Here is a 27,828-nt window from a genome sequence, read left to right as displayed (position 1 = left end):
ACAGGGCTTCAGCATCAGGAACACTGGGGTTCATCTCTAAACAGGGCTTCAGCATCAGGAACACTAGGGTTCATCTCTAAACAGGGCTTCAGCATCAGGAACACTGGGGTTCATCTCTAAACAGGGTTTCAGCATCAGAACATGGGGTCTATTTCTAAACAGGGCTTCAGGAATACAGGGTTCATCTCTAAACAGGGCTTCTGCATCAGGAACACTGGGGTCTATTTCTAAACAGGGCTTCAGGAATACTAGGGTTCATCTCTAAACAGGGCTTCTACATCAGGAACACTGGGGTTCATCTCTAAACAGGGCTTCAGCATCAGGAACACTAGGGTTCATCTCTAAACAGGGCTTCTGCATCAGAACACTGGGGTTCATGTCTAAACAGGGCTTCAGCATCAGGAACACTGGGGTTCATCTCTAAACAGGGCTTCAGCATCAGGAACACTAGGGTTCATCTCTAAACAGGGCTTCTGCATCAGGAACACTGGGTTCATCTCTAAACAGGGCTTCAGCATGAACACTAGGGTTCATCTCTAAACAGGGCTTCTGCATCAGGAACACTGGGGTTCATCTCTAAACAGGGCTTCAGCATCAGGAACACTGGGGTTCATCTCTAAACAGGGCTTCAGCATCAGGAACACTAGGGTTAATCTCTAAACAGGGCTTCTGCATCAGGAACACTGGGTTCATCTCTAAACAGGGCTTCAGCATCAGGAACACTGGGGTTCATCTCTAAACAGGGCTTCAGCATCAGGAACACTAGGGTTCATCTCTAAACAGGGCTTCAGCATCAGGAACACGGGGGTTCATCTCTAAACAGGGCTTCAGCATCAGAACACTGGGGTCTATTTCTAAACAGGGCTTCAGGAATACTAGGGTTCATCTCTAAACAGGGATTCTGAACACTGGGGTATATTTCTAAACAGGGCTTCAGGAATACTAGGGTTCATCTCTAAACAGGGCTTCTACATCAGGAACACTGGGGTTCATCTCTAAACAGGGCTTCAGCATCAGGAACACTAGGGTTCATCTCTAAACAGGGCTTCTGCATCAGGAACACTGGGGTTCATCTCTAAACAGGGCTTCAGCATCAGAACACTGGGGTTCATCTCTAAACAGGGCTTCAGCATCAGGAACACTAGGGTTCATCTCTAAACAGGGCTTCAGCATCAGGAACACTGGGGTTCATCTCTAAACAGGGCTTCTGCATCAGGAACACTGGGGTTCATCTCTAAACAGGGCTTCAGCATCAGAACACTGGGGTCTATTTCTAAACAGGGCTTCAGGAATACTAGGGTTCATCTCTAAACAGATCAGGAACACTGGGGTCTATTTCTAAACAGGGCTTCAGGAATACTAGGGTTCATCTCTAAACAGGGATTCTGCATCAGGAACAATTTTAAACAGGGCTTCAGGAATACTAGGGTTCATCTCTAAACAGGGCTTGACATCAGGAACACTGGGGTTCATCTCTAAACAGGGCTTCAGCATCAGGAACACTAGGGTTCATCTCTAAACAGGGCTTCTGCATCAGGAACACTGGGGTTCATCTCTAAACAGGGCTTCAGCATCAGGAACACTGGGGTTCATCTCTAAACAGGGCTTCAGCATCAGGAACACTAGGGTTCATCTCTAAACAGGGCTTCAGCATCAGGAACACTGGGGTTCATCTCTAAACAGGGCTTCTGCATCAGAACACTGAATAAACAGGGCTTCAGCATCAGGAACACTGGGGTCTATTTCTAAACAGGGCTTCAGGAATACTAGGGTTCATCTCTAAACAGGGCTTCAGCATCAGGAACACTAGGATTCACCTCTAAACAGGGCTTCAGGAACACTAGGGTTCATCTCTAAACAGGGCTTCAGGAATACTAGGGTTCATCTCTAAACAGGGCTTCAGCATCAGGAACACTGGGGTTCATCTCTAAACAGGGCTTCAGCATCAGGAACACTAGGATTCACCTCTAAACAGGGCTTCAGGAACACTAGGGTTCATCTCTAAACTGGGCTTCAGGAACACTCCCTCCTCTCCTCTCCTTGCCTCCTCTCCTCCTCTCCTCTCCTTGCCTCCTCTCCTCCCTCCTCTCCTCTCCTGCTTCCTCTCCTCCCTCTTTTTGAAAAATGTTAAATGTTAATTGAGGAGAGAAGGAGGGAACATGGAAACAAGTGGGCTTGTATATGTGAGTGAGCGTGTGTATGTGTGGGTACGTCACACTCAGCACTATGAAATGCACTCGCACGCACCACAATCAAAAAACACACTGATTCGTGTACTGACAACACCCCTGAGATGAACGCTCTCTACCAGACCTGCGCGTGGGCACACCAGCCTCATCCTCCACACGCCCTCTACCCCATCTCTTCGTACACACACCCACTGTCCTCTTCAGCATACACATTGAAGCCATACTGTAACCCCACTCTCCAAATAACTCTCTGAATAACAATTACAGATGAATTACAATTACAGATTAATTACAATTACAGATGAATAACAATTACAGATGAATAACAATTACAGATTAATTACAATTACAGATGAATTACAATTACAGATTGAATTACAATTACAGATGAATTACAATTACAGATTGAATAACAATTACAGATGAATTACAATTACAGATGAATAACAATTACAGATGAATAACAATTACAGATTGAATAACAATTACAGATGAATAACAATTACAATTACAGATGAATAACAATTACAGATTGAATAACAAGATTGAATAACAATTACAGATGAATAACAATTACAATTACAGATGAATAACAATTACAGATTGAATAACAATTACAGATGAATAACAATTACAATTACAGATGAATAACAATTACAGATGAATTACAATTACAGATGAATAACAATTACAGATGAATAACAATTACAGATTAATTACAATTACAGATGAATTACAATTACAGATGAATAACAATTACAGATTAATTACAATTACAGATTAATTACAATTACAGATGAATTACAATTACAGATGAATAACAATTACAGATTAATTACACCCATCCCACCTATCTCCATACATCACCTTCTCTCCTGATTTCCATGTGCCGTTTATTTTTCAACTGTGCTGTGATGTCTGACATACATTTTGAATCTCTCTAATCGTATATTATCAACAAATTGTGATTTTTTTTTAAATGCTATTGTTTAGTGCTAAAAGTAATATAATGTTGTTGACAACAGTGCTATTTATATAGGATTTAATTTTAGAACAATGTTTTGACTTTTTAGCCACTCCTGAACCTGTGACCTGAAACCAGCTACAATACCAAAATAGATAGATATCTGCACAGCAAAATCTGCTGACTTGTTTGTATGCCCCATGTACTGTATATAACATTTGGTTGCTAACAAGAATTTGGCATAATAATAATAAAAAAATTAAAAACTTGAATTGTTGAATCAATCATTGTTTTGTACAGTACCAGTCAAATGTTTGGACACACCTACTCATTCAAGGGTTTTTCTTTATTTATACTGTTTTCTACAATGTAGAAAACTATGAAATAACTCATATGGAATCATGTAGTAACCATTTTTTTTTAAACAAACAAATCTAAATATATTTTAGATTTTAGATTCTTCAAAGTAGCCACCCTTTGCCTTGATGACAGCTTTGCACACGCTTGGCATTCTCTCAACCAGCTTCACCTGGAATGCTTTTCCAACAGTCTTGAAGGAGTTCCCACATATGCTGAGTACTTGTTGGCTGCTTTTCCTTCACTCTGCAGTCCAACTCATCCCAAACCATCTCAATTGGGTTGAGGTCAGGTGATGCAGCACTCCATCACTCTCTATCTTGGTCAAATAGCCCTTAGACAGCCTGGAGGTGTGTTGGGTCAATGTCCTTTTGAAAAACTAATGATAGTCCCACTAAGTGCAAACCAGATGGGATGGTGTATCACTGCATAATGCTGTGGTAGCCATGCTGGTTAAGTGTGCCTCGAATTCTAAATAGATCACTGACAGTGTCACCAGAAAAGCACCCACACACATCACACCTCCTCTTCCATGCTTCACGATGGGAACCACAGATGCGGAGATCATCTGTTCACCTACTCTGCGTCTCCAAAGACACGGCGGTTGGAACCAAAAATGTCAAATTTGGACTCATCAGACCAAAGGACAGATTTCCACCGGTCTAATGTCCATTGCTCGTGTTTCTGCCCAAGCAAGTCTCCTCTTATTATTGATGTCCTTTAGTAGTGGTTTCTTTGCAGCAATTTGACCATGAAGGCCTGATTTACACAGTCTCCTCTGAACAGTTGATGTTGAGATGTGTCTGTTACTTTAATTTGGGCTGCATTCTGAGATGCAGTTAACTCAAATGGACTTATCCTCTGCAGCAGAGGTAACTCTGGTTCTTCCTTTCCTGTGGTGGTCCTCATGAGAGCCAGTTTCATTTTAGCGATTGATGGTTTTTGCGACTGCATTTGAAGAAACTTTCAAAGTTCTTGACATTTTCTGAATTGACTGACCCTCACGTCTAACGGAATGATGGACTGTTGTTTCTCTTTGCTTTTTTGAGCTGTTCTTGCCATAATATGGACTTTGTCTTTTACCAAATAGGGCTATCTTCTGTATACCACCCCTACCTTGTCACAACACTACTGATTGGCTCAAACGCATTAAGAAGGAAAGAAATTCCACAAATGTACTTTTAACGAGGCACACCTGTTAATTGAAATGCATTCCAGGTGACTACCTCATGAAGCTGGTTGAGAGAATGCCAAGAGTGTGTAAAGCTGTCATCAAGGCAAAGGGTGGCGACTTTGAAGAATCTCAAATATAAAATATATTTTGATTCGTTTAACACTTTTTTTTGTTACTACATGATTCCATAAGTGTTATTTCATAGTGTTGATGTCTTCACTATTATCATAAAAATGTAGAACATTTTAAAAATAAAGAAAAACCCTTGAATGAGTAAGTGTATCCATATTCTTGACTGGCACTGCATTATCAGTTCATAAACCAAAGTGCCATTGGATCGGAACATTGAAGATGTATGTCTCCACAGCTTTTTTTGTAACCTGTGTGGCACAACTGTCAGCATTTTTGTCCTCAAATGGAACTGGTAAAAAAAAATTAAAAAAATGTTTATGCCAATACATTTTCGTGTGAATATGCATTGTACAGGACTCCATCTTTCAATGTGCCAGAGCCTTTATGACGTGAAATTCACTATAAAAAAAATAAATAACCATAAAAAGATGCTAACGTCAAGCTATGCACACCTCATTAGTCTGAAAATATCGTTAGTGATGTGTTATCATTAGATATACATTGTATGCAATACGGCAAATATATTCACAGATCTATTATGTCAACAACAACAATAATAAAATAAAAAACCTTGTCCCCTGAATTGCATAACTTCCTCAACCTACAGGACATGGAAAATCCATTGCTATGTTGCCTCTTAGTGAGCTTATTTATATCCCTTTGATGTAAAGATTACCCCAATAAATCCATATATCATAATTGCCATTAAATGACATTGAAACAAGAGTTGCCGAATATATCATGTGTGTACATATTTAACATCAAATATACTACATGTTCAAGATGCAAGTACTTAAAAACCTTTCTTGCGCGCCCACTTATCCGCATAGCCAATGAAACAAGTGCAATCGAATATATTTTTTTCTTCTGGCGTCCATTGCGCCTTTGGAACGTTTTCAAATCCGTGAGGGCGAGTGAACCGATGGCTTCGTTAGGGAGGGGAAACGCGGAGGGAAAAAATTATACTAGAATCGGAATTCAAATCAAGACTAAATGGGCACCGAACCGAACTCAAAAAAAAAAAACGGTTTGTATGGAACGTTCACAAAACGCCCCTACTTCCTTATATGGGCTTTCATTCCATCCAGGTTCATTTTTCCCCCCATCTAAAGCCCCGCCTCTTGTAACTGACTGTCAATTCGCACCACTGTTGTTGCAGCCATTTTAATCTACACTTCAGTTGTAACTACACCGACGGATGCTTGCTTAGGACCGTAGGAAGGTAAGGTTTCATTTTTTTTTTTGTTTCTTTTTTTTTTGTTTGTTGATGTTTTGTATTTCTACGGTCGTTGTCGTGCTTCAACTAATGACATTTCCCTCAAAACATTTCAACTTCTCGTTGAACGCGGAGAAAGCGTAAGGAAACACCATACATAGCATAGCAAACTGTGGCTGGCTAACTGGGGGAGAAGTGTGGTATAGTGGCCCGGTTGAAGACGCTAGCTAGCTTTGTGTGAAGTCGAATTTTACGTCGTATTACTGAGGTTTTATTTGAAAATAAATGTGATTTTCATTGTTTTTTAACTCAATGTAATCCCCTTTTGTTTTCTTAGTAAGATTATTTGGTCATATTTCAATTGAATCTAAAACCACACCATATAGCTTTGATATGGGACTAAACAAAAATGTTTATACCCACTCAAGGAAGGAGGGAAAAAGCACCTGACATGAGAAATTCAGAATAATACATTTTTGGGTGAAAAAAAAAAAATTGAGAAAAAATGATTGGCTCTCTGAATTTGTTCCTCCCTACCACAAGGGGCACTACCAGTGTTTAGGTCACTAATGTAAACTCACCCCATTCCGTACAAATGTGCGCAACCGCAACATTCAAATGAGGCTACAAAGAAAACGAATGGGACTGTAGCGACTGTGTTGACGTCAAAATCGGGGGTGTGAACTAGGTTTCTATTCAAGCGTTGATCGACATGGTAATGGCTCTATAGTATTGGAGAAAAGTTGAGAACTGACCCTCCGTTACATCTTGACGTGTCATGTCGTAACGTACAGCGCGCATAAAGCAACTGTTTCTGTCTTACAGTCTCTCTCCACCAGGTGTAGCACTTCTATCATCCTTTAAAAAGGGGGGGGGGATACTTAGTCATTTTTTTTGTCATCATTGCATGCGATCATCATTCTCAAAGCCGCTGTTTACTTCTAAGATCACTTTAGCACCGCCCTAAAAACACGATTCAAATTTGACACAAACCATCAAATAGATATGTTATGACACATTATATAAACTCTTCATAGTGTTTTATTTACATTTTAGAGGTGATAAAGTTGGACAGATCGCGTGGGGGGAAAAAACGACATCTCTCCTTCTCATTATCACGCAATAGTTTCGCTTCCCCCCACCCACCATTTTTTAAAAAAATGACCTGACGGGTCTCATTGCCAGCGTTTAGGTAATATATAATTTGGAAAGGGGAGAAATTGTGCTTTACAATGGTATTGACATTACAGTTGATCTGGAAGTATTACGTTTTTGGGGTGCTAAAATAAGGGCAATTGTACGGACGTGAGTTTTCGTTAGTTATAATATAGATGACTTGTTACTTCTAAGAACAGTAGGCTAATGTGTTTTAAATTAGGCTTAAAACATATGTGAAATGCTACAAACTACACACACCACTAATGTTAGCTAACTCCGTTCCGTACACATTCAAACGAGGCTGCAATGAAAACTAATGGGACTGTAGCAACTGTGTTGGCATCAAAAACCGGGGTGTCAACTAAGTTTCTATTCAGCGTTAAGTGACATTTGAATGGACCAATAGTATTGGAGAAAAGTTGGGAGGGGGGGGGGCTCTGACGCTGTACGTTAAAGTGTGACGACGTAATGTACGTCACGTGTTATGCAACTCATTCTGTGCCATACAGAATTTCCACCAGGCGCTGATTTTTATTTTTTTAAGACAAGAAATGATCAATGGTGAGTGTAAAGTTAATTACTCGTGAGTTCATCAATAGTTAATTAAATCAATTGTTAATTTTCTTTGCGTCATCACTGCGAGCCATCACGACTCTCAAAAGCCGCGACAGCCGCAGTTAACTGAGAAATTTAGCACCGTCCTAAAAACCCCTTTAAAGTTAGACACGGACCTTCAAATAGGTATGTAAATGAGACATTATATACATTCTTTAATATTAGTGTTTTATTTACATTTTAGAGGTGATAAGTTGGACAAATTGGGTGAAAAGTCTGTTTCCCCACACAACATATATCCACCCCCCTTTCACTATTGCTCAAGTAGCTTTCGCCTTCCCTGTCTGCCATTTTGAGAGAGAAAAAAAACAGCAGAGCTCCATTGCCCCGCCTTCAATCATGCAGAGACTGGCAGCCTGAAGGTCTCGTCATTGATTTTGCTGGAAAGGGAAGAAATTGTGCTTTACAATAGTATTCGTGATACAGTTGACCTTGAAGTATGGAACAGAGAGATGTACAAAAGTTTGTTAGCTACACAAAATGGCTATCCTGGGTAGCTATAGTGTGCACCCCCACAAATTGTAACTCGCCACGTAGGATCACAACTATATTAAGCTAATTGCATTCTTGCGTAATTACATTTGTAATAAATTGGGCTTTACTTTCCATGGAAACTACCTAGTTATACAACAACATTTCTAATTCTCACTGTTCGACTGTCACGGGGCACGCCGACTGCATTTATTTTTTTAGCCCTTCGTACATCAGCTGATATCTCAAAGTGCTGTACAGAAACCCAGCCTAAAACCCCAAACAGCAAGCAATGCAGGTGTAGAAGCACGGTGGCTAGGAAAAACTCCCTAGAAAGGCCAAACCTAGGAAGAAACCTAGAGAGGAACCAGGCTGTGGGGTGGCCAGTCCTCTTCTGGCTGTGCCGGGTGGAGATTATAACAGAACCAAGGCCAAGATGTTCAAATGTTCATAAATGACCAGCATGGTCCAATAATAATAAGGCAGAACAGTTGAAACTGGAGCAGCAGCACGGCCAGGTGGACTGGGGACAGCAAGGAGTCATCATGTCAGGTAGTCCTGGGGCATGGTCCTAGGGCTCAGGTCCTCCGAGAGAAAGAAAGAGAGAAGGAGAGAATTAGAGAATGCACACTTAGATTCACACAGGACACCGAATAGGACAGGAGAAGTACTCCAGATATAACAAACTGACCCTAGCCCCCGACACATAAACTACTGCAGCATAAATACTGGAGGCTGAGACAGGAGGGGTCAGGAGACACTGTGACCCCATCCGAGGACACCCCGGACAGGGCCAAACAGGAAGGATATAACCCCACCCACTTTGTCAAAGCACAGCCCCCACACCACTAGAGGAATATCTTCAACCACCAACTTACCATCCTGAGACGAGGCTGAGTATAGCCCACAAAGATCTCCGCCACGGCACAACCCAGACAGGATGATCACATCAGTGACTCAACCCACTCAGGTGACTCACCCCTCCCAGGGACTGCATGAGAGAGCCCCAGTAAGCCAGTGACTCAGCCCCTGTAATAGGGTTAGAGGCAGAGAATCCCAGTGGAGAGAGGGGAACCGGCCAGGCAGAGACGGCAAGGGCGGTTCGTTGCTCCAGAGCCTTTCCGTTCACCTTCCCACTCCTGGGCCAGACTACATTCAATCATATGACCCACTGAAGAGATGAGTCTTCAGTAAAGACTTAAAGGTTGAGACCGAGTTTGCGTCTCTGACATGGGTAGGCAGACCGTTCCATAAAAATGGAGCTCTATAGGAGAAAGCCCTGCCTCCAGCTGTTTGCTTAGAAATTCTAGGGACAATTAGGAGGCCTGCGTCTTGTGACCGTAGCGAACGTGTAGGTATGTACGGCAGGACCAAATCAGAGAGATAGGTAGGAGCAAGCCCATATAATGCTTTGTAGGTTAGCAGTAAAACCTTGAAATCAGCCCTTGCTTTGACAGGAAGCCAGTGTAGGGAGGCTAGCACTGGAGTAATATGATGAACTTGTAACCTAACTGGCTAACGTTGGCCAGCTTGCTAGCTACTTCCAGACACAAATGAGAGAACAGCTCTCTCTGACCATTTTACTCGCCCTAGCTGAGCTGGTTAGGCTGTTTTTTATGTTATCCAGAGTGTTGGTGACTGCTGCTGGCCACAATTTAATTACGCTTTTTTTTGCCAACGTTTACTGACACCGGCCATATTCAACGGTTGTTGAGCGTTGGTAAATTCATCAGTTATTCTGCACTCTGGTACACTCAGGCGAGAGGGCTCTGAAATCAGAGTAGATTTACCAGATACGTCTGTCGACAGTTGTTGCAGTGGCATCAAACATTCTGTTGACCTGGTTACTTGCGTAGTGGAGTCTTTTGTTTAGACATGTAGCTAGCAGCTAAACAATGAACCATAATACCAACTCATGTTACTACTTTGCATGCATCTGTAGGTAGCTAACCAACCAGGTTCAATGTTAGCTAGCTAACATTAGGATTGAACTAGCAATGCAAATGGCTCTGAATTACGAATAATATTACTACAGTCGAACACAGTCATACACGTAACATTAGCTCGCCAGCCAGCTAATTTTAGCTAGCTAACAGTACACTTTAACTTGAAATGAAAATGACTTTCTGACAGTTAGCTACATTTTCAGATATTACATATTTCTAACTAGACTCTCTTACACATATACATGGATGAACGCTTCTCCCTCTCTGTCACGGATGCTGTGGTTGCCCTTAGTTTGAAGATGTTATCCGGAGACCGCTATTTTATATATATATGTGTTGTCTTTTCAAAGCAAAGAATTTTCTCCATCTCCTTAGTTTCACACTCTTGCTCTATTGATTTCAAAACTCGGTCCTCCAGAAAGTGGAGAGCAACACTTGTGCATTTCTACTACGTGATTTAGTTCAAAATAGCTACGTTCGAAAGGATTAACTTCACAGGGCCTCCCGAGTGGCGCAGTGGTCTAAGACACTGCATCACAGTGCTAGCTGTGCCACTAGAGATCCTGGTTCGAGTCCAGGCTCTGCCATGACCGGGAGACCCATGGTGCGGCGCACAATTGGCCCGGCGTATGCACGCTGACGCCAGGTGTACAGTGTTTCCTCCGACACATTGAAGCAGCGGGCATTGTGTCAAGAAGCTTGGCTGGGTTGTGTTTCGGAAGACGCACTGCTCTCTGCCTTCGCCTCCCAAGTCCGTACAAGAGTTGCAGCGATGGGACAAGATTAACTACCAATTAGACACCACGAAATTGGGGAGGAAAAGGGATTTTTTTTTAAAATTACTGACCACATACTGACCAGCTCATACATGCATGACTACTTCACAGGAGCAGGATTGGTCTGCCAATCCGAACTCATCTGTCGGGCATGCCCAGCACATTCATTATCTCAGCCAATCATTGCTAGCGGGAAGGTTGCTCTCGCTTTTTCCAATGCTTAACCAACTAGGCTCATAATTGAACTATTGTATTCGTATTTACAGATGGCATACACGTTTGTTGCACATGAAAATTCACATGTTCCAGAAGGCATTTCTGCAACAACGAAAAATGAATTTAGAAAAACAATACAAAAAGTACGCTCAAATGGCGCTCCTGTGAAGTAGTCACGCGCGACATCCGCATAGTTTCCTGAAACGAGTCACGTATGCCCTTGGCAAATATTTTTACACTTGCCAGTGTACTCTACAACAATATCCCAGTTTATTATGCTGCTTGAATGTGTTCGCACCCATATCAGCAAAAAAATACAATGTCAGAATTTTTGCTCAGAGAAAAAGCACATGGGTAGAAGGTGTTTTTACAGTCACAACCACCACTAGGCTACCTGGCAGCAGCGTTGGACTAGTAACCGAGAGGTTGCAAGTTCAAATCCCTGAGCTGACGAGGTAAAAATCTGTCGTTCTGTCCCTGAATAAGGCAGTTAACCCCTCTGTTCCTAGGCCGTCATTGAAAATAAGAATTTGTTCTTAACCTCTCTGGTACAAGTGGGACACAAGCGTCCCACCTCGACAACAGCCAGTGAAATTGCATGGCGCCAAATTCAAAACAACAGAAACCACATAATTAAAATTCCTTTAAGTATTATCCACCATTTTAAAGATACACTTCTTGTAAATCCAACCACAGTGTCCGATTTCAAAAAGGCTTTTCCTGTGAAAGCACACAACGATTGTTAGGTCAGTACCTAGTCACAGAAAAACACAGCCATTTTTTTCCAGCCAAAGAGAGGAGTCACAAATAGAGAAAATTAATCACTAACCTTTGATGATCTTCATCAGATAGCGCTCATAGGACTTCATGTTACACAATACATGTATGTTTTGTTCGATAAAGTTCATATTTATATCCCAAAATCTGTTTACATTGGCGCGTTATGGTCAGAAATGTCTCAAACAAACATCCGGTGAAAGTGCAGAGAGCCACATCAAATTACAGAAATAATCATCATAAACATTGATAAACGATTCAAGTGTTAAGCATGGAATTATAGATAAACTTCTCATTAATGCAACCGCTGAGTCAGAATTCAAAAATGCTTTACGGTGAAAGCACACTTTGCGATTATGTTAGGTCAGCTCCTAGCCACAGAAACCCATACAGCCATTTGTGACACCTCTCTCAAGGATAGGTGTCAGAAATAGCATTAAAATTAATCACTTACATTTGATCTTCATCTGGTGGCACTCCTAGGTCTCCATGTTAGACAATAAATGTTTGTTTTGTTCGATAATGTCCCTCTTTATGATCAAAAACCTCCTTTTTGTTTGCGTGTTTTGTCCATCCAGTAATCGCGAATTCAGAAGGCGCGTGCACTAATTCCAGAGGAAAAGTTTTAAAGTACAATAAAAGTTAGTAGAAACATGCCAAACAATGTTTAAAATCAATCCTCTGGTTGTTTTTGTCATAAATAATCAATCATATTTCAACCGGACAAAAGCCTCGTCAATAAGAAAGGAGAAACAAGAAAGGCGCGTTCCCGATCAGACGCATGGCTGATGAATGGAAATTTCCACTCGCCACTGATTGAATGTCCTGTAACTCCCTTATTTTTCAGAGTAAAAGCCTGAAACAATGCCTAGAGATTGGTCACATGCTGAGGAAGCCATAGAGCTCATGAACTGGGTCCTACGTCTTTGTATGGTGGATAGGCTTTCAATGGAAAAACAGCCTTTCAAAATAATAGTACTTCCGGGTTGGATTTTCCTCAGGTTTTCGCCTGCCATATCAGTTCTCTTATACTCAGACATTATTGTAACAGTTTTGGAAACTTTAGAGTGTTCTATCCAAATCTACTAATTATATGCATATCTTATCTTCTGCGCCTGAGTAGCAGGCAGTTTAATTTGGGCACGCTTTTCATCCAAAATTCTGAATCCTGCCACCTACCCTAGTGAAGTTAACTGACTTGCCTAGTTAAATAAAACAAGGAGTCGCTAGAGCGCGATGAGCCAAGTAAAGCCCCCCCTAACCCGGACAACGCCGGGCCAATTGTGCGCTGCCTTATGGGACTCCCGGTCACAGCCGGTTGTGACACAGCCTGGGATCGAACCCGGGACTGTAGTGACGCCTCAAGCACCTGCGATGCAGTGCCTTAGACCGCTGCGCCACTCGGGAGGCCCCTTGCTAACTTCTTTAACAGATGTATAACACTGGTGCGTATTTCTTAGAGCAGTTTAAATTGATAGATGTCGAGTTCATTATTTTGTGAAACACTTTGTCAAAGCTAACCCCAACCCCTACCCCTAACCCCTAACTCTAACAAAGCTTCCAAGAGCGTCCCTCCACTGATTGATTGATTATCGCGATTTAAATAAAGAACTTTCTCAGCTCTGGTTGTAAAATGTCTTGTCAGTAATGCTGAAATCGCACAATGTCTCTTATCACCTACCGATTTCAGTCGGTCAAAGTGTAAGGCTATACAATATGAATCAAGTGACTGCATGCTTCGCTGTAAATCACAAGAATCAACAAAGCGTAACCATTTTTGATTTGTGAAACTACATAATTTTTGTACGTCCTTTTGGAGAATCAGTACATTAGCGCCCCCTCTGGTAGGGGGACCAAGGTCTGACAGGCAATCGACTACTTAATGCCCCCTCTCTATTAGAGGTTGACCGACTATGATTTTTCAATGCCGAAAAATCATAACCGATTATTGAGGACCAAAAAAGCAGATACCGATTTAATCGGCCGATTTATAAATAAAAATAAAAAACATTTTTCTTTTTTAAATAATAATAATTTTAAAGTATTTTATTTGTAATAACGACAATTACAACAATACTGAATGAACACTTATTTTAATACATCAATAAAACCAATTTAGCCTCAAATAAATAATGAAACGTGTTCAATTTGGTTTAAATAATGCAAAAACAAAGTGTTGGAGAAGAAAGTAAAAGTGCAATATGTGCCATGTAAGAAAGCTAACATTTAAATTACTTGCTCAGAACGTGAGAACAAATGAAACCACCAGCATTAATATAACACCTTTTAACAGGAGTCTTCAATATTCCCAGGTAAGAAGTTTTAGGTTGTAGTTATTATATGACTATCTCTATACCATTTGTATTTCATATACCTTTGACTATTAGATGTTCTTATAGGCACTTTAGTATTGCCAGTGTAACAGTATGGCTTCCGTCCCTCTCCTCGCTCCTACCTGGGCTCGAACCAGGAACACAATGACAACAGCCACCCCCGAAGCAGCGTTACCCATGCAGAGCAAAGGGAACGACCATTTCATGTCTCATAGCATTTCAAACGTCACTCGCCCTTAGCGCGCACCCCGCTAACTAGCTAGCCATTTCACTTTGGTTACACCAGCCTCATCTCGGGAGTTGATAGGCTTGAAGTCATAAACAACTCAATGCTTGACGCACTGCTGGTAAAACGCACGAAAGTGCTCTTTCAATGAATGCTTACGAGCCTGCTGCTGCCTACCATCGCTCAGTCAGACTGCTCTATCGAGCAACGATACGCACCGCATCGATTATATGCAATGCAGGACACACTAGATTAAAAATAGTAATATCATCAACCATGTGTAGTTAAGTAGTGATTATGATTGATTGTTTTTTATAAGATAAGTTTAATGCTAGCTAGCAACTTACCTTGGCTTACTGCATTCGCGTAACAGGCAGTCAGTCTCCTCGTGGAGTGCAACGAGAGGCAGGTTGTTATAGCGTTGGACTAGTTAACTGTAAGGTTGCTAGATTGGTTCCCCCGAGCTGATAAGGTGAAAATCTGTCGTTCTGACCTTGAACGAGGCAGTTAACCCACCGTTCCCAGACCGTCATCGACAGTAAGAGTTTGTTCTTAACTGACTTGCCTGGTTAAATAAAGGTGTAAATAAAAAACCATTGGCCAAATCAGTGTCCAAAAATACAGATTTCGGATTTTTATAACTTGAAATCGGCCCTAATCGGCCATTCCGATTAATCTGTCGTCCTCTACTCTCTATCAAAAATAACTGTTAAGCAACATGGCAGTTCTTCACCAAGCCAAATATAATGGATAATACGAGACTTCCTCATTTCTGAAAACACACTAATTGAAACAAATGTTATGGTAGCTTGCAAAAGAGTAAGTGCGGTTGCTAACTAACTAACTGTAAATACATTTTAGTGCTAACTTGGCTGTGTGGTGAAACAATTCACTTATTTACAGCTAGTTAGCTACTGCACCACTCTTAACAAGCGAACACAATGCAGCCACCAAAATTGACATCTCCGCTAATGTTTAGCCTACTTTTTTTTACTTTTGTGATGTGACGTCTCCAAGCTTATTGCCAAGACGTTTGTGCAGATGCAGTCCACGTTGCTGCAACGTATGCATCTGAATTTAGAGGTCTAAATCAGAGTCCCACCCCCATAGAATTGATCCCATTGGGGACCCTTACCGTCCGTTACAACAGTAACTAAGCATGCAATGTTTTTATTATATATATTTTTTTTACATTTGTCTTGTTTTATTTGTTGAAACTTCTTTCTTCTTTCTCTCAACAGGGTGAAGAGAAAGACTGACTTCAGGAGCTCTCAATGGTTTCATCTGAAGGCAGATGTCATGAATTACACAGAACCGGTTGTGGAGAAGGCCGTCAACTCCTGGTCCAGAATAGCCTCAGCGGGACAGACTGTCCTTTTCGAGGCATTACAGATCCTAAACCCTATGTCGAAAGATCTTTCAGACACCGAGGAACTGGTATCCTTTCTGCAAGGACTTAAGGAAGAGGGCCATAAGCCCAAAGTGCTACGAAGCAAAGATGTGTACGGTTACAGGTCATGTACAGCGAAAACCCTCCCGGAAGACATGTGCTCTATGGACGTAGCCAGCAAGGGTCCAGGGGCAGGCAAGAAGAGGGGACGGAAGAGTAAGAAAAGAAAGAAAAAAAAGGAGTGTAACAATTACGCATCGTGGAGTAGTGCAAGTGCATCAGAATCTCACAAGAGATCGGTCTTTTCCAGACCTCCGATTCTGACTATACATCCTGCCCAGCTGCAGCAGCAGTACCTGAAGCTAACGAACATTACAGGTTTAATGAGAGGTCACACTGCGAGAATGCAGATTCACTCTCAACCTCCAACACTTTCAGGAATACCGTTACTGCCGTCGCCGAACACGGGTAGAACACCTAAAGCTGTGGCCATGGTCGGTCAAAGGTACTCCTGTCCGGAATGGAACAGAGCCCTTGTCGGAGATTCTGCCCCCGTGATCTATCAGAACGGCCGAGGAGTTTACAACTACAAGACTGACGTGTCAAACCACAGACGGTCCTGGACGGATGACCAATCTCTGTGGATGATGAACCGTCAGGAGGAGTGTCGGCTGGACGAGAACAGTTTGAGGTGGAAGGTGATCAAAGTGGACGATTGCGTCACGGTTGAGGAACTGAGGAGGAAGGCCCAGAGGATCTTGCAGGTGAACCTGTCCCCTGTGATACAGATACGCCCGCTGTATGAAACTCTAGCTGAATACCAGCGTGAACGATATCTCCAGTAACTTCTTGGTTTGGGCCTAGCTAGCCTAGGGTCCATTTTGCAACGAGGCTTAGCGAAGTCCACAGAGGTCTTTCTTTACTGTTGAAGCCAGAGGAAAAAAAACACCAGGAAGGCGTCATCTGACTGACAACAGTAAAGTACATTCCTTGAGCAGAGACGGGGTGGTATGATGTCACGACTACCGCGTCAACAAGACTGAAGGGCCTAACGTCGATCAGAAGTCATACACGGTGCTGATTTCAGACACTCAAGCATAGACATTGCTGGTCAGAATGTAAATTTGTATTTTTGTTTTAACCAGCTTCTGTTTTGTACACTTCTGTTTTGTACACTTCTGTTTTGTACACTTCTGTTTTGTACACTTCTGTTTTGTACACTTGAGGATGGACTGATAGACTTGGTAAGCAGTGTCACGGCACACTGTAAGGATACATTTGTGGTTTGTTGCAAGAATTTTTTTAGGTACAGTCTACATGACAATTTTTAAAACAATTTTGGTCCCCTGAAATTGTTGTAAATGGGCAACCTTGTTTTTAGGGTTATTGTTTTACAGCTTGATTTGTAGGTCTTCCTGTGGTTGGCCTACTGAGCCATTATCCCTTTAATCTACTTTTGTGTTTCCTCTTTTAGGGAGTTTGAACTTTCGACAGCCTCAAAATGTTTGCTGAAAGTAAGCACTTAAATTGTAACAATTCCATTTGCAGGGCAGAGTTAAAATGGCCTTATTCTTTTCAGTAAACCTAACCCTTTTTGTAGTGACAGATTTTTATTTTCTCTGAGTAAAGAATTTGAAACCACCCTATTCTTGTATTATAATTTTTTAAACCTTGATTTTGCCAAACTTTCCCAACGTCATCCGTTTTGAAAAAGAAAACCGATATTAACTTTGACTCTGTCGTAGATCGGGTGCAAACTGCCCATCGGTGCTAACTGGTAATCGGTGAAAAATGCATAGTAAACTAAATCTGTCCGGTTTTGTGTAGAAGTTGCCACAGTGTTTTGTGATCTTTCATTAGTTCAGTTGACTGGTTTCTGATGCGCTTCTTCAACGTTGTATTGTAGTGGCACAGTCAATCAAGGGTACTTCACAGGGACTGTTATCGGCACGTCCCAAACGGCACCATATTCCCTTTACACTAGTATAGGGAATAGGGTCCAATTTGAGACTCGCCCTTCATGTTGGTTTAACCTCTCTTACTGTTTTTTTTTTGTTTTTGTTGTGCCAAACATGTCGTTGGTGCTCTCTGATAGGCCACATGATACGATTCACTGTTCTGATTGGATTAGCTGCCTCTTCATCCCGCCTCAACTCTGGATTTAATTGGTGCATCGTTTTTTTTTGTTGCCAATTTCACCATCCCAGAAGTTGCAAAAATTTTTAGGCCAAAACTACAGTCTAATTTTAATTAAGGAACTGGTTAAGTTGAAGGATTTTTGTCAGGTTTATTGTAAGGGAAAGTGAAGAGTTTTTTTTTTTCTCGAATTGCTTGAATCGTCATGTTGTAGCCCAAAATCGGGGCCTTTTTTAAATATATCAAATATAATTTTAAATGGATCATTTGTTGCCATATGCTGAAAATACCATACATATTACTGACTGGTTGTGTTCAAGCCAGGGACCAACCAGGGGAAGTTAATAAGAGCAGATTGGTAAGGCTGTAACATGTGTTTTCACCCCTTATTATTCATCTTGATTTCATTGTACCGGTATGAAATAAAATCACAAGGTGAGCACGGCTGTCTCTTTATAAAGCCTAGTTTATGCAACGCAAAAACACAATTAGTTACTTAAAATGGCATTACCTGAGTTTGCAGGGCTCCACATGTTTGCCGAAGGACCCAGAATGGCCATTTTGCGTAAGGTATACATTAGGATAAAGTCTAGAGTCCCCTGGTCACATGATAGTGATCAATTTATGCAGGTTCTCAACTAACTATTTATTTTGTATCCTAACAGATGTGTCCATTTCTTGCAGTTTGTTGATTTTTGGAGTCTTATGGGATCATTTTCAGAAATGGTTTAATAAAATATCTTAAAGGACTAATTTAATTTTCCGGGAGGTTTTTGAATGAGACATACCCACGGATGTGGCGTAGTCTGGACACCAATATTTGACTTTAAGCTTATTCAGATTGACGAATATTGGCCAGCGGGGCATCGGGACAGAATGTAAATGTACATAAACATCTCTATATATACATTAGCAAATGGAATATTCCAGTCCAAGATAAGGTTTCGTTGATGTTCTTGCTCCGTAGCTTAAATGACATGGAATATTCCGGTCCAAGAGAAGGTTTAGGTGACGTTCTTGCTTCGTAGCTTAAATGTACTGTAAATATCACAGTAGTCCAGTAAGCACTTTTCATGCATCTACCATATTACACTCTTGAAAATTACATCAGTAATATAATAATATATGCCATTTAGCAGACGCTTTTATCCAAAGCGACTTACAGTCATGTGTGCATACATTCTACGTATGGGTGGTCCCGGGAATCGAACCCACTACCCTGGCGTTACAAGCACCATGCTCTACCAACTGAGCTACAGAAGGACCGCAATGCAGACATTTTGAAATTGTTTATTTTTTTAATCTATACATTAAGTTAGCTTAAGTGGCACACCAGCTAGATGGTTAATGTTAGCTAATAACATTTTCTTCAAGTAACTTCAGCATAACAAAAATGTACTTTAACCCCTTATACAAATATATAAAAACAGTAATGTTATCATGCAGTTATGTTATACAGAGCTAGGTAGCAAGATAAACAAAATATCTACATCCGAACTTACTAGCTAGTTCGCTGATGTTTGCCAACATTAGCCCGTAGCTTGATTTGCATTTCGGGCCTACCTTAGAGCAAACCATGCCTCATTTTATCAATATCCTGCAAATCATTACATGGGGGGGGGAGATCTAATTGCAACAAAACGCTATGTTCTGAGATTCCCTGAAAGCTACAGTGTCAATTTCAGGTAAAACTCAAAACAAGTCTCCTAATGTAAGGAAAATGCCTAGACATTTCAGTTGTTTCAAAAACAGTGCTCTGTTATTACGTCTCAACGAGACAATTGTTTACACTGCCCTGCTTGGAAGGGCGGCAAGTGTCGTGGGCAACCTCCCAGAGGTAGCGGTCGAGACGTGACAAGTTTACATTACGGTAAAAGGTCAAGCTGAGAGTATTTTCTTAACCGGCAATCTTTCTCTTCGTGAGAAGTGGCTATTTCAGACTATACATTTGAGTTAAATATCAAATAATTATAATAACTGAACTGTGTTTATTTAGTTAGCCCAGTACAATGGAACCAATGAACTAGGCTTTGTCCCAAAACTAAATCCACCGTGCCTTCTGTGTTTTGATCTAGGTCTACTTAGCAGTCTAACACAACTGGTGAAACCAAGCCGAACTGGACCCTGGCACGCTGGAGCTATAGGCTGTTAAGGCCTTGGGGGCAAATGGTGGAAATTGGCAGTGTTTACTGAGAGGGAACTGCCAAGGATATGCTTGGTTACAGGCCATCCTCCATTTTCTCATTTAGCAGTGGTGTGTGTGACCCAAACGGGCCCCTATTCCCTATGTAGTGCACTACTTTAGACCAGGGCTCTATTCCCTATGTAGTGCACTACTTTAGACTGGGGCCCTATTCCTTAGGTAGTGCACTACTTTAGACCGGGGACCTATTCCCTAGGTAGTGCACTACTTTAGACCGGGGCTCTATTCCCTATGTAGTGCACTACTTTAGACCGGGGCCCTATTCCCTAGGTAGTGCACTACTTTAGACAGGGGCTCTATTCCCTATGTAGTGCACTACTTTAGACTGGGGCCCTATTCCTTAGGTAGTGCAATACTTTAGACCGGGGACCTATTCCCTAGGTAGTGCACTACTTTAGACCGGGGCCCTATTCCCTAGGTAGTGCACTACTTTAGACCGGGGCCCTATTCCCTATGTAGTGCACTACTTTAGACCGGGGCTCTATTCCCTATGTAGTGCACTACTTTAGACCGGGGCCCTATTCCCTAGGTAGTGCACCACTACTTTAGACCGGGCTCCTGTTCCCTAGGTAGTGCACCGCTACTTTAGACCGGGGCTCTATTCCCTATGTAGTGCACTACTTTAGACCGGGGCCCTATTCCCTAGGTAGTGCACCACTACTTTAGACCGGGGCTCTATTCCCTAGGTAGTGCACTACTTTAGACTGGGGCCCTATTCCCTAGGTAGTGCACTACTTTAGACCGGGGCCCTATTCCCTAGGTAGTGCACTACTTTAGACCGGGGCCCTATTCCCTAGGTAGTGCACTACTTTAGACCGGGGCTCTATTCCCTAGGTAGTGCACTACTTTAGACCGGGGCCCTATTCCCTAGGTAGTGCACTACTTTAGACCGGGGCCCTATTCCCTAGGTAGTGCACTACTTTAGACCGGTGCCCTATTCCCTAGGTAGTGCACTACTTTAGACCGGGGCTCTATTCCCTAGGTAGTGCACTACTTTAGACCGGGGCCCTATTCCCTAGGTAGTGCACTACTTTAGACCGGGGCCCTATTCCCTAGGTAGTGCACTACTTTAGACCGGGGCCCTATTCCCTAGGTAGTGCACCGCTACTTTAGACCGGGCTCCTGTTCCCTAGGTAGTGCACCGCTACTTTAGACCGGGCTCCTGTTCCCTAGGTAGTGCGCCGCTACTTTAGACCGGGCTCCTGTTCCCTAGGTAGTGCGCCGCTACTTTAGACCGGGCTCCTGTTCCCTAGGTAGTGCGCCGCTACTTTAGACCGGGCTGTTCCTGTTCCTACTTTAGACCGGGCTCCTGTTCCCTAGGTAGTGCGCCACTACTTTAGACCGGGCTCCTGTTCCCTAGGTAGTGCGCTACTTTAGACCGGGCTCCTGTTCCCTAGGTAGTGCGCCGCTACTTTAGACCGGGCTCCTGTTCCCTAGGTAGTGCGCCGCTACTTTAGACCGGGCTCCTGTTCCCTAGGTAGTGCGCCGCTACTTTAGACCGGGCTCCTGTTCCCTAGGTAGTGCGCCGCTACTTTAGGCCGGGCTCCTGTTCCCTAGGTAGTGCGCCACTACTTTAGGCCGGGCTCCTGTTCCCTAGGTAGTGCGCACACTACTTTGCGCCACTACTTTAGGCCGGGCTCCTGTTCCCTAGGTAGTGCGCCACTACTTTAGGCCGGGCTCCTAGGTTCCCTTTAGGCCGGGCTCCTGTTCCTAGGTAGTGCGCCACTACTTTAGGCCGGGCTCCTGTTCCCTAGGTAGTGCGCCACTACTTTAGGCCGGGCTCCTGTTCCCTAGGTAGTGCACCACTACTTTAGGCCGGGGTTCCCTAGGTAGTGCGCCACTACTTTAGGCCGGGCTCCTGTTCCCTAGGTAGTGCGCCACTACTTTAGGCCGGGCTCCTGTTCCCTAGGTAGTGCGCCACTACTTTAGGCCGGGCTCCTGTTCCCTAGGTAGTGCGCCACTACTTTAGGCCGGGCTCCTGTTCCCTAGGTAGTGCGCCACTACTTTAGGCCGGGCTCCTGTTCCCTAGGTAGTGCGCCACTACTTTAGGCCGGGCTCCTGTTCCCTAGGTAGTGCGCCACTACTTTAGGCCGGGCTCCTGTTCCCTAGGTAGTGCGCCACTACTTTAGGCCGGGCTCCTGTTCCCTAGGTAGTGCGCCACTACTTTAGGCCGGGCTCCTGTTCCCTAGGTAGTGCGCCACTACTTTAGGCCGGGCTCCTGTTCCCTAGGTAGTGCCCCACTACTTTAGGCCGGGCTCCTGTTCCCTAGGTAGTGCCCCACTACTTTAGACCGGGCTCCTGTTCCCTAGGTAGTGCCCCACTACTTTAGACCGGGCTCCTGTTCCCTAGGTAGTGCGCCACTACTTTAGACCGGGCTCCTGTTCCCTAGGTAGTGCGCCACTACTTTAGGCCGGGCTCCTGTTCCCTAGGTAGTGCCCTGGTGTCATTTGGGTGCATCATGTTTAATGGGGCTACTGTAGGCCTATGGGTTTACATTCTCACTAAAATCCTTTAGCTGAAGTCCAATGTTGATATCTAGTGTAGCCTGACCTTTACAGTGACTTGCTGACTGGAGCACTTGTTTTGACATTTAAAGACCCTTTTTATAGCTGACTGTCCTGGTTTTGCCTTTAATGTCCTATTGGGTTATTTTCGTCCTTCCATTGTTCCCAGCTCACCGCACATAGAGTACCTACAACTGTGAAAACGTCATGCTGCCATTAAAAACAAGATGGTGGATTTCATGGGTCTAATAATTGTCTTTGGTTTCTTGGTTTATCTTGTTCGTTAGGCAGGCCGGAGAGCAGAGAGATCGTCTTTGGTCTATTGGTGTATCTTGTTCGTTAGGCAGGCCGGAGAGCAGAGAGATCGTCTTTGGTTTCTTGGTTTATCTTGTTCGTTAGGCAGGCCGGAGAGCAGAGAGATCGTCTTTGGTCTATTGGTGTATCTTGTTCGTTAGGCAGGCCGGAGAGCAGAGAGATCGTCTTTGGTCTATTGGTTTATCTTGTTCGTTAGGCAGGCCGGAGAGCAGAGAGATCGTCTTTGGTCTATTGGTGTATCTTGTTCGTTAGGCAGGCCGGAGAGCAGAGAGATCGTCTTTGGTCTATTGGTGTATCTTGTTCGTTAGGCAGGCCGGAGAGCAGAGAGATCGTCTTTGGTCTATTGGTTTATCTTGTTCGTTAGGCAGGCCGGAGAGCAGAGAGATCGTCTTTGGTCTATTGGTTTATCTTGTTCGTTAGGCAGGCCGGAGAGCAGAGAGATCGTCTTTGGTCTATTGGTGTATCTTGTTCGTTAGGCAGGCCGGAGAGCAGAGAGATCGTCTTTGGTCTATTGGTTTATCTTGTTCGTTAGGCAGGCCGGAGAGCAGAGAGATCGTCTTTGGTCTATTGGTTTATCTTGTTCGTTAGGCAGGCCGGAGAGCAGAGAGATCGTCTTTGGTCTATTGGTTTATCTTGTTCGTTAGGCAGGCCGGAGAGCAGAGAGATCGTCTTTGGTCTATTGGTTTATCTTGTTCGTTAGGCAGGCCGGAGAGCAGAGAGATCGTCTTTGGTCTATTGGTTTATCTTGTTCGTTAGGCAGGCCGGAGAGCAGAGAGATCGTCTTTGGTCTATTGGTTTATCTTGTTCGTTAGGCAGGCCGGAGAGCAGAGAGATCGTCTTTGGTCTATTGGTTTATCTTGTTCGTTAGGCAGGCCGGAGAGCAGAGAGATCGTCTTTGGTCTATTGGTTTATCTTGTTCGTTAGGCAGGCCGGAGAGCAGAGAGACCGCGTTATTTGGTCAGTTTAAAATCACTAATAATCCAAACAGATTTTGGGGAGATATTTCAGTCACATTTTTTTGTCCTGTTTGCTAGATGCTTTTGCCAGTATTTTGCTGCAATGTCCTCAAGGCTTTTATTTTTAACCTCTGATTTAAATATCTGATTATGCCAAAAATATCTGTCTTATGGTTTACAATTTCAATGGTAATTATTATTTTTCTTCAGCCCAGCAGTCAGTCGACAAAAGATGGTACATTTTTAATCCATTCACATTAAACCATTTTCATGCTGCTCCCGCCAACACTGCAGCTCCAACACTGCAGCTCCAACACTGCAGCTCGCCTCCCTCTCCTTTTTCTTCCCTCTGTTCTGTGGGGGATGGGTGTGCTGCTTTGTGGAAGTGGAGGGGGGTTGTGCTCTGAGGAGGTTGGAGGCTGTAAAGGGAAGTTGAGAAAAATAGATGTACTAACTGAACTCAGAGGGTGAACAAGAAACAGCTAGCCTGATCTAGATTTGTTTGTGCTTTTACCTACGCTATTATCATGAGATCAGAAACAAACTGACACCCAGGCTAAGAAACCAATCCCCCCCCCCACACCCTTAAAATAGTCTAGTGAGCATAACTTTTCAACAAAAAATACATATTAAAAAAATGTAAGAATCTTTTTCCTCATAGGATCCCGTGTGGCTCAGTTGGTAAAGCATGGCGCTTGCAATGGGTTGTGGGTACGAGGAGAGAGGAGAAAAAAAATCATAAATGTAGGCGCTCACTACTGGAAGTCGCTGAGAATGAGAGCGTTTTGCTAATCGGTTGGTGCTCTGAGGTTGGCGGCTGTCAAAGGTAAGCAGAGGTGACATTCTAAAAATAGTTGGTCCACCCAATTCATAAAGTAAACAAGAAACAGACCGTTTCCCAATAGCCATTTTTAGGCCTAGTGTAATGGGTCCTATAGAGGCAACAGTCTAACTGGCTGAGTCCCAGTACCGTACTTGAGTCCTGTATGTTTTTGGAAGAACGGTACTTTTATGGGAAATCCTGTATACTTGAAATGCCCGGATGTCTCACTCATTTAGTCTTTTCCAGCAGAATTCGCTGTATGGAGCAAGATTTAAAAACTTTTAAAATGTCCACACCCATGTGTGTGTTTGACTGCAGCTGATAATGAGTGAGTGAGTGAGTGAGTGAATTGATGAGTGAGTGAGTGAATGAATGAGTGAGTGAGTGAGTGAATTGATGAGTGAGTGAGTGAGTGAATTGAGTGAGTGAGTGAATTGGTGATGAGTGAGTGAATTGGTGAGTGAGTGAGTGAGTGAATTGATGAGTGAGTGAATTGATGGGTGATGAGTGAGTGAATTGGTGAGTGAATTGGTGAGTGAGTGAGTGAATGGCAGGGAACAAGCACGACTGCACATTTGATGACACCTTTATTTGTTAATTGCTACATCCGTTTTTACTAAATGTTGTAAATTTAGTATGTAGTACAACTAGTACACGGTGTGTAGTTTTAAGTAGGTAGTAGACGAGACAGATTTCCCACACGGACACTATTTCCTAAGGCCCAGAATGAACACAGGATATACAATGCAATTCACTCAAATTGTCATACAACGGCCTGATACAATGGAGAGTTTTGGGCTCCATTCTGTATCGGTGGAAGTTCATCCAGGCCTGTAGCCTTTTGGGGGCCCTAAGTGAGATTTGGTTGGGGGGGGGACCTCCACCTCAAGGTGCAACTTGTCAGTGGTGAAAACAAATTTCTCTTAAGTTAAGAGAATTTATTATAACAGCTGTAAGAAAATATAATTCAGCTCAAGCTCTCCTCTCCCCTCCTCTCCCTCTCCCCTCCTCTCCCCCTCCCCTCCTCTCCCTCTCCTCTCCTCTCCCCTCCCCTCCTCTCCCTCTCCCCTCCCCTCCTCTCCTCTCCTGTAATTCTCACAAGTTGCCATGTGGTGGAAAGATTTGAACTTTTTAAAGCTAATCTTTTGCAATTCTACACATTTTGTAATGACATGCAATATATTAAAATATCTGAGTGAGAATGACTAGTAAAATCGATGTGTATCCATCTGAAGGTCAGGGCCTCTGCCCAGACAGTATTCGGCCATGATTACCACAAGTTTAGAATAGCTGGCTAGACTTAACTACCAATCTAAACATTGTTAGCTGACGTGGCTAATTGAGTGACTGACTTAAGAGAAGCTGCTGAATTTAGAATTTGCACCTGGTGTACTTTACTATTCTAACTCTCGGCAGTAAGTTGAGACGCCGAATGAGATCATAAATATTTATGCTTGGAACTGGTGCTGATTTACAGCGCTATAGCAAAATTAAAGGTCATTTACGATGCAAAGTTTACCGTGAATGAAGTCTCCACGAATGTGGGAACCTCTTTAAAAAATGTTTTTATTATTTTTTATTTTAAATCGCACTATTCTGAATTTCCACGCTCCAGATTGGCTAGAGCCCTTTTGTGTTGACAGCCAATTGTGTGACTTCTTTGAGCTGAAAAAAAAAAACTATTGTAGAAGGATGACTAATGTGGTCATTTTAACATTTCTAGAAGAACATATTATTGGGTGGAGATGAAGTCAGACATTTTTAAAGTAACTTCTATTAAAGAAAGAAATATTGTTATAGTATCAGAACTACACCATCCAATAATGGACCCATATTCTGTACAAGGGATGCATATAATTAATATTTGAATACACAGTGTCATAGAAACATGGCATTGCAACAGTTAACATCAGTGTTTCTATGGATGGTTGAGCCACAACCAATCAAGGCTCATTATAGAGCACACTGGACAGACCAAAATGGGCCTTTAAAAAAAAAACACATTTCCCCTGATGTTTGCAGAGGTCACATTCACAGTAAACTCTGCGCATGTCGCAGATGCATTAAAGGTAATTTCCAATTGACCCGACATCTGCAGCGCTTTACCAGTAATGCCATCACCGCAAACGCGGGAAGGTTGCTTTTTAAAAGACGCATGGTCAGGCAGTACTCTACCGATTGAATCCCAGCCATTGTGTTTGGAAAGTAGTTGAGCTGGTTCTGCTGCTGCTCAACCTCTGGTTCTGGTGAGTCCGGGAGAAAGAGAATGGTCAACTAGAGAATCTAGAAGACAACAAATCTATAGATATTTTAGAATCAAAAGACCATTTTTTTCTCTCCAATTGGTCATTTCTGAACAATATTATAATATATAAATACAGGACCAGTCAAAAGTTTGGACACACCTTCTCATTCAAGGGTTTTTCTTTATTTTTACTATTTTCTACATTGTAGAATATTAGTGAAGACGTCACAACTATGAAATAACTCATGAAGTGTTAAACAAATCTAAATATATTTGAGATTCTTCAATGTCGCCACCCTTTGCCTTGATGACAGCTTTGTATACTCTTGGCATTCTCTCAACCAGCTTCGTGAGGTAGTCACCTGGAATGCATTTCAATGAACAGGTGTGCCTTGTTAATTTGTCGGATTTCATTCCTTAATGCATTTGAGCCAATCAGTTGTGACAAAGTATTTTTTTTTTTTTAAAGGGTGGATCAGCTTTTTTGTTGCTTCCATCAATGTCTGCATCACTTCTATTCCACCATATTTCTTTTGTGTAAAAAATAATTATATATATATATATATATATATATATATAAGATTAATTGAAAAGTGAAAGACTAAAGTTACATACATGGGATGCTTTAGTGAATTTCAGAATGTCTGGAATAGAAAAGGCAGAAATAAAACAATTCAATAAACATTTGCAGCCAGTCATCCAAAAC

General features: G+C 42.6%; 1 protein-coding gene across 1 annotated transcript; it reads left to right on the top strand.

The window, feature by feature from the left end:
• The first annotated feature begins 5,885 nt into the window (after positions 1-5,885).
• On the top strand, positions 5,886-18,522 carry ccdc71 (coiled-coil domain containing 71). Its single transcript, XM_035764502.2, has 2 exons — positions 5,886-6,038; positions 15,792-18,522. Exon 2 carries the CDS (start codon positions 15,850-15,852, stop codon positions 16,783-16,785), a length of 936 nt encoding a protein of 311 aa, XP_035620395.1. The 5' UTR covers positions 5,886-6,038; positions 15,792-15,849; the 3' UTR covers positions 16,786-18,522.
• Positions 18,523-27,828: the final 9,306 nt, after the last annotated feature.

This window comes from Oncorhynchus keta, chromosome 21 (assembly GCF_023373465.1).
Source record: "Oncorhynchus keta strain PuntledgeMale-10-30-2019 chromosome 21, Oket_V2, whole genome shotgun sequence".
NCBI classification, from domain to species: domain Eukaryota; kingdom Metazoa; phylum Chordata; class Actinopteri; order Salmoniformes; family Salmonidae; genus Oncorhynchus; species Oncorhynchus keta.
This window is presented reverse-complemented; position numbering and strand designations above follow the sequence as displayed.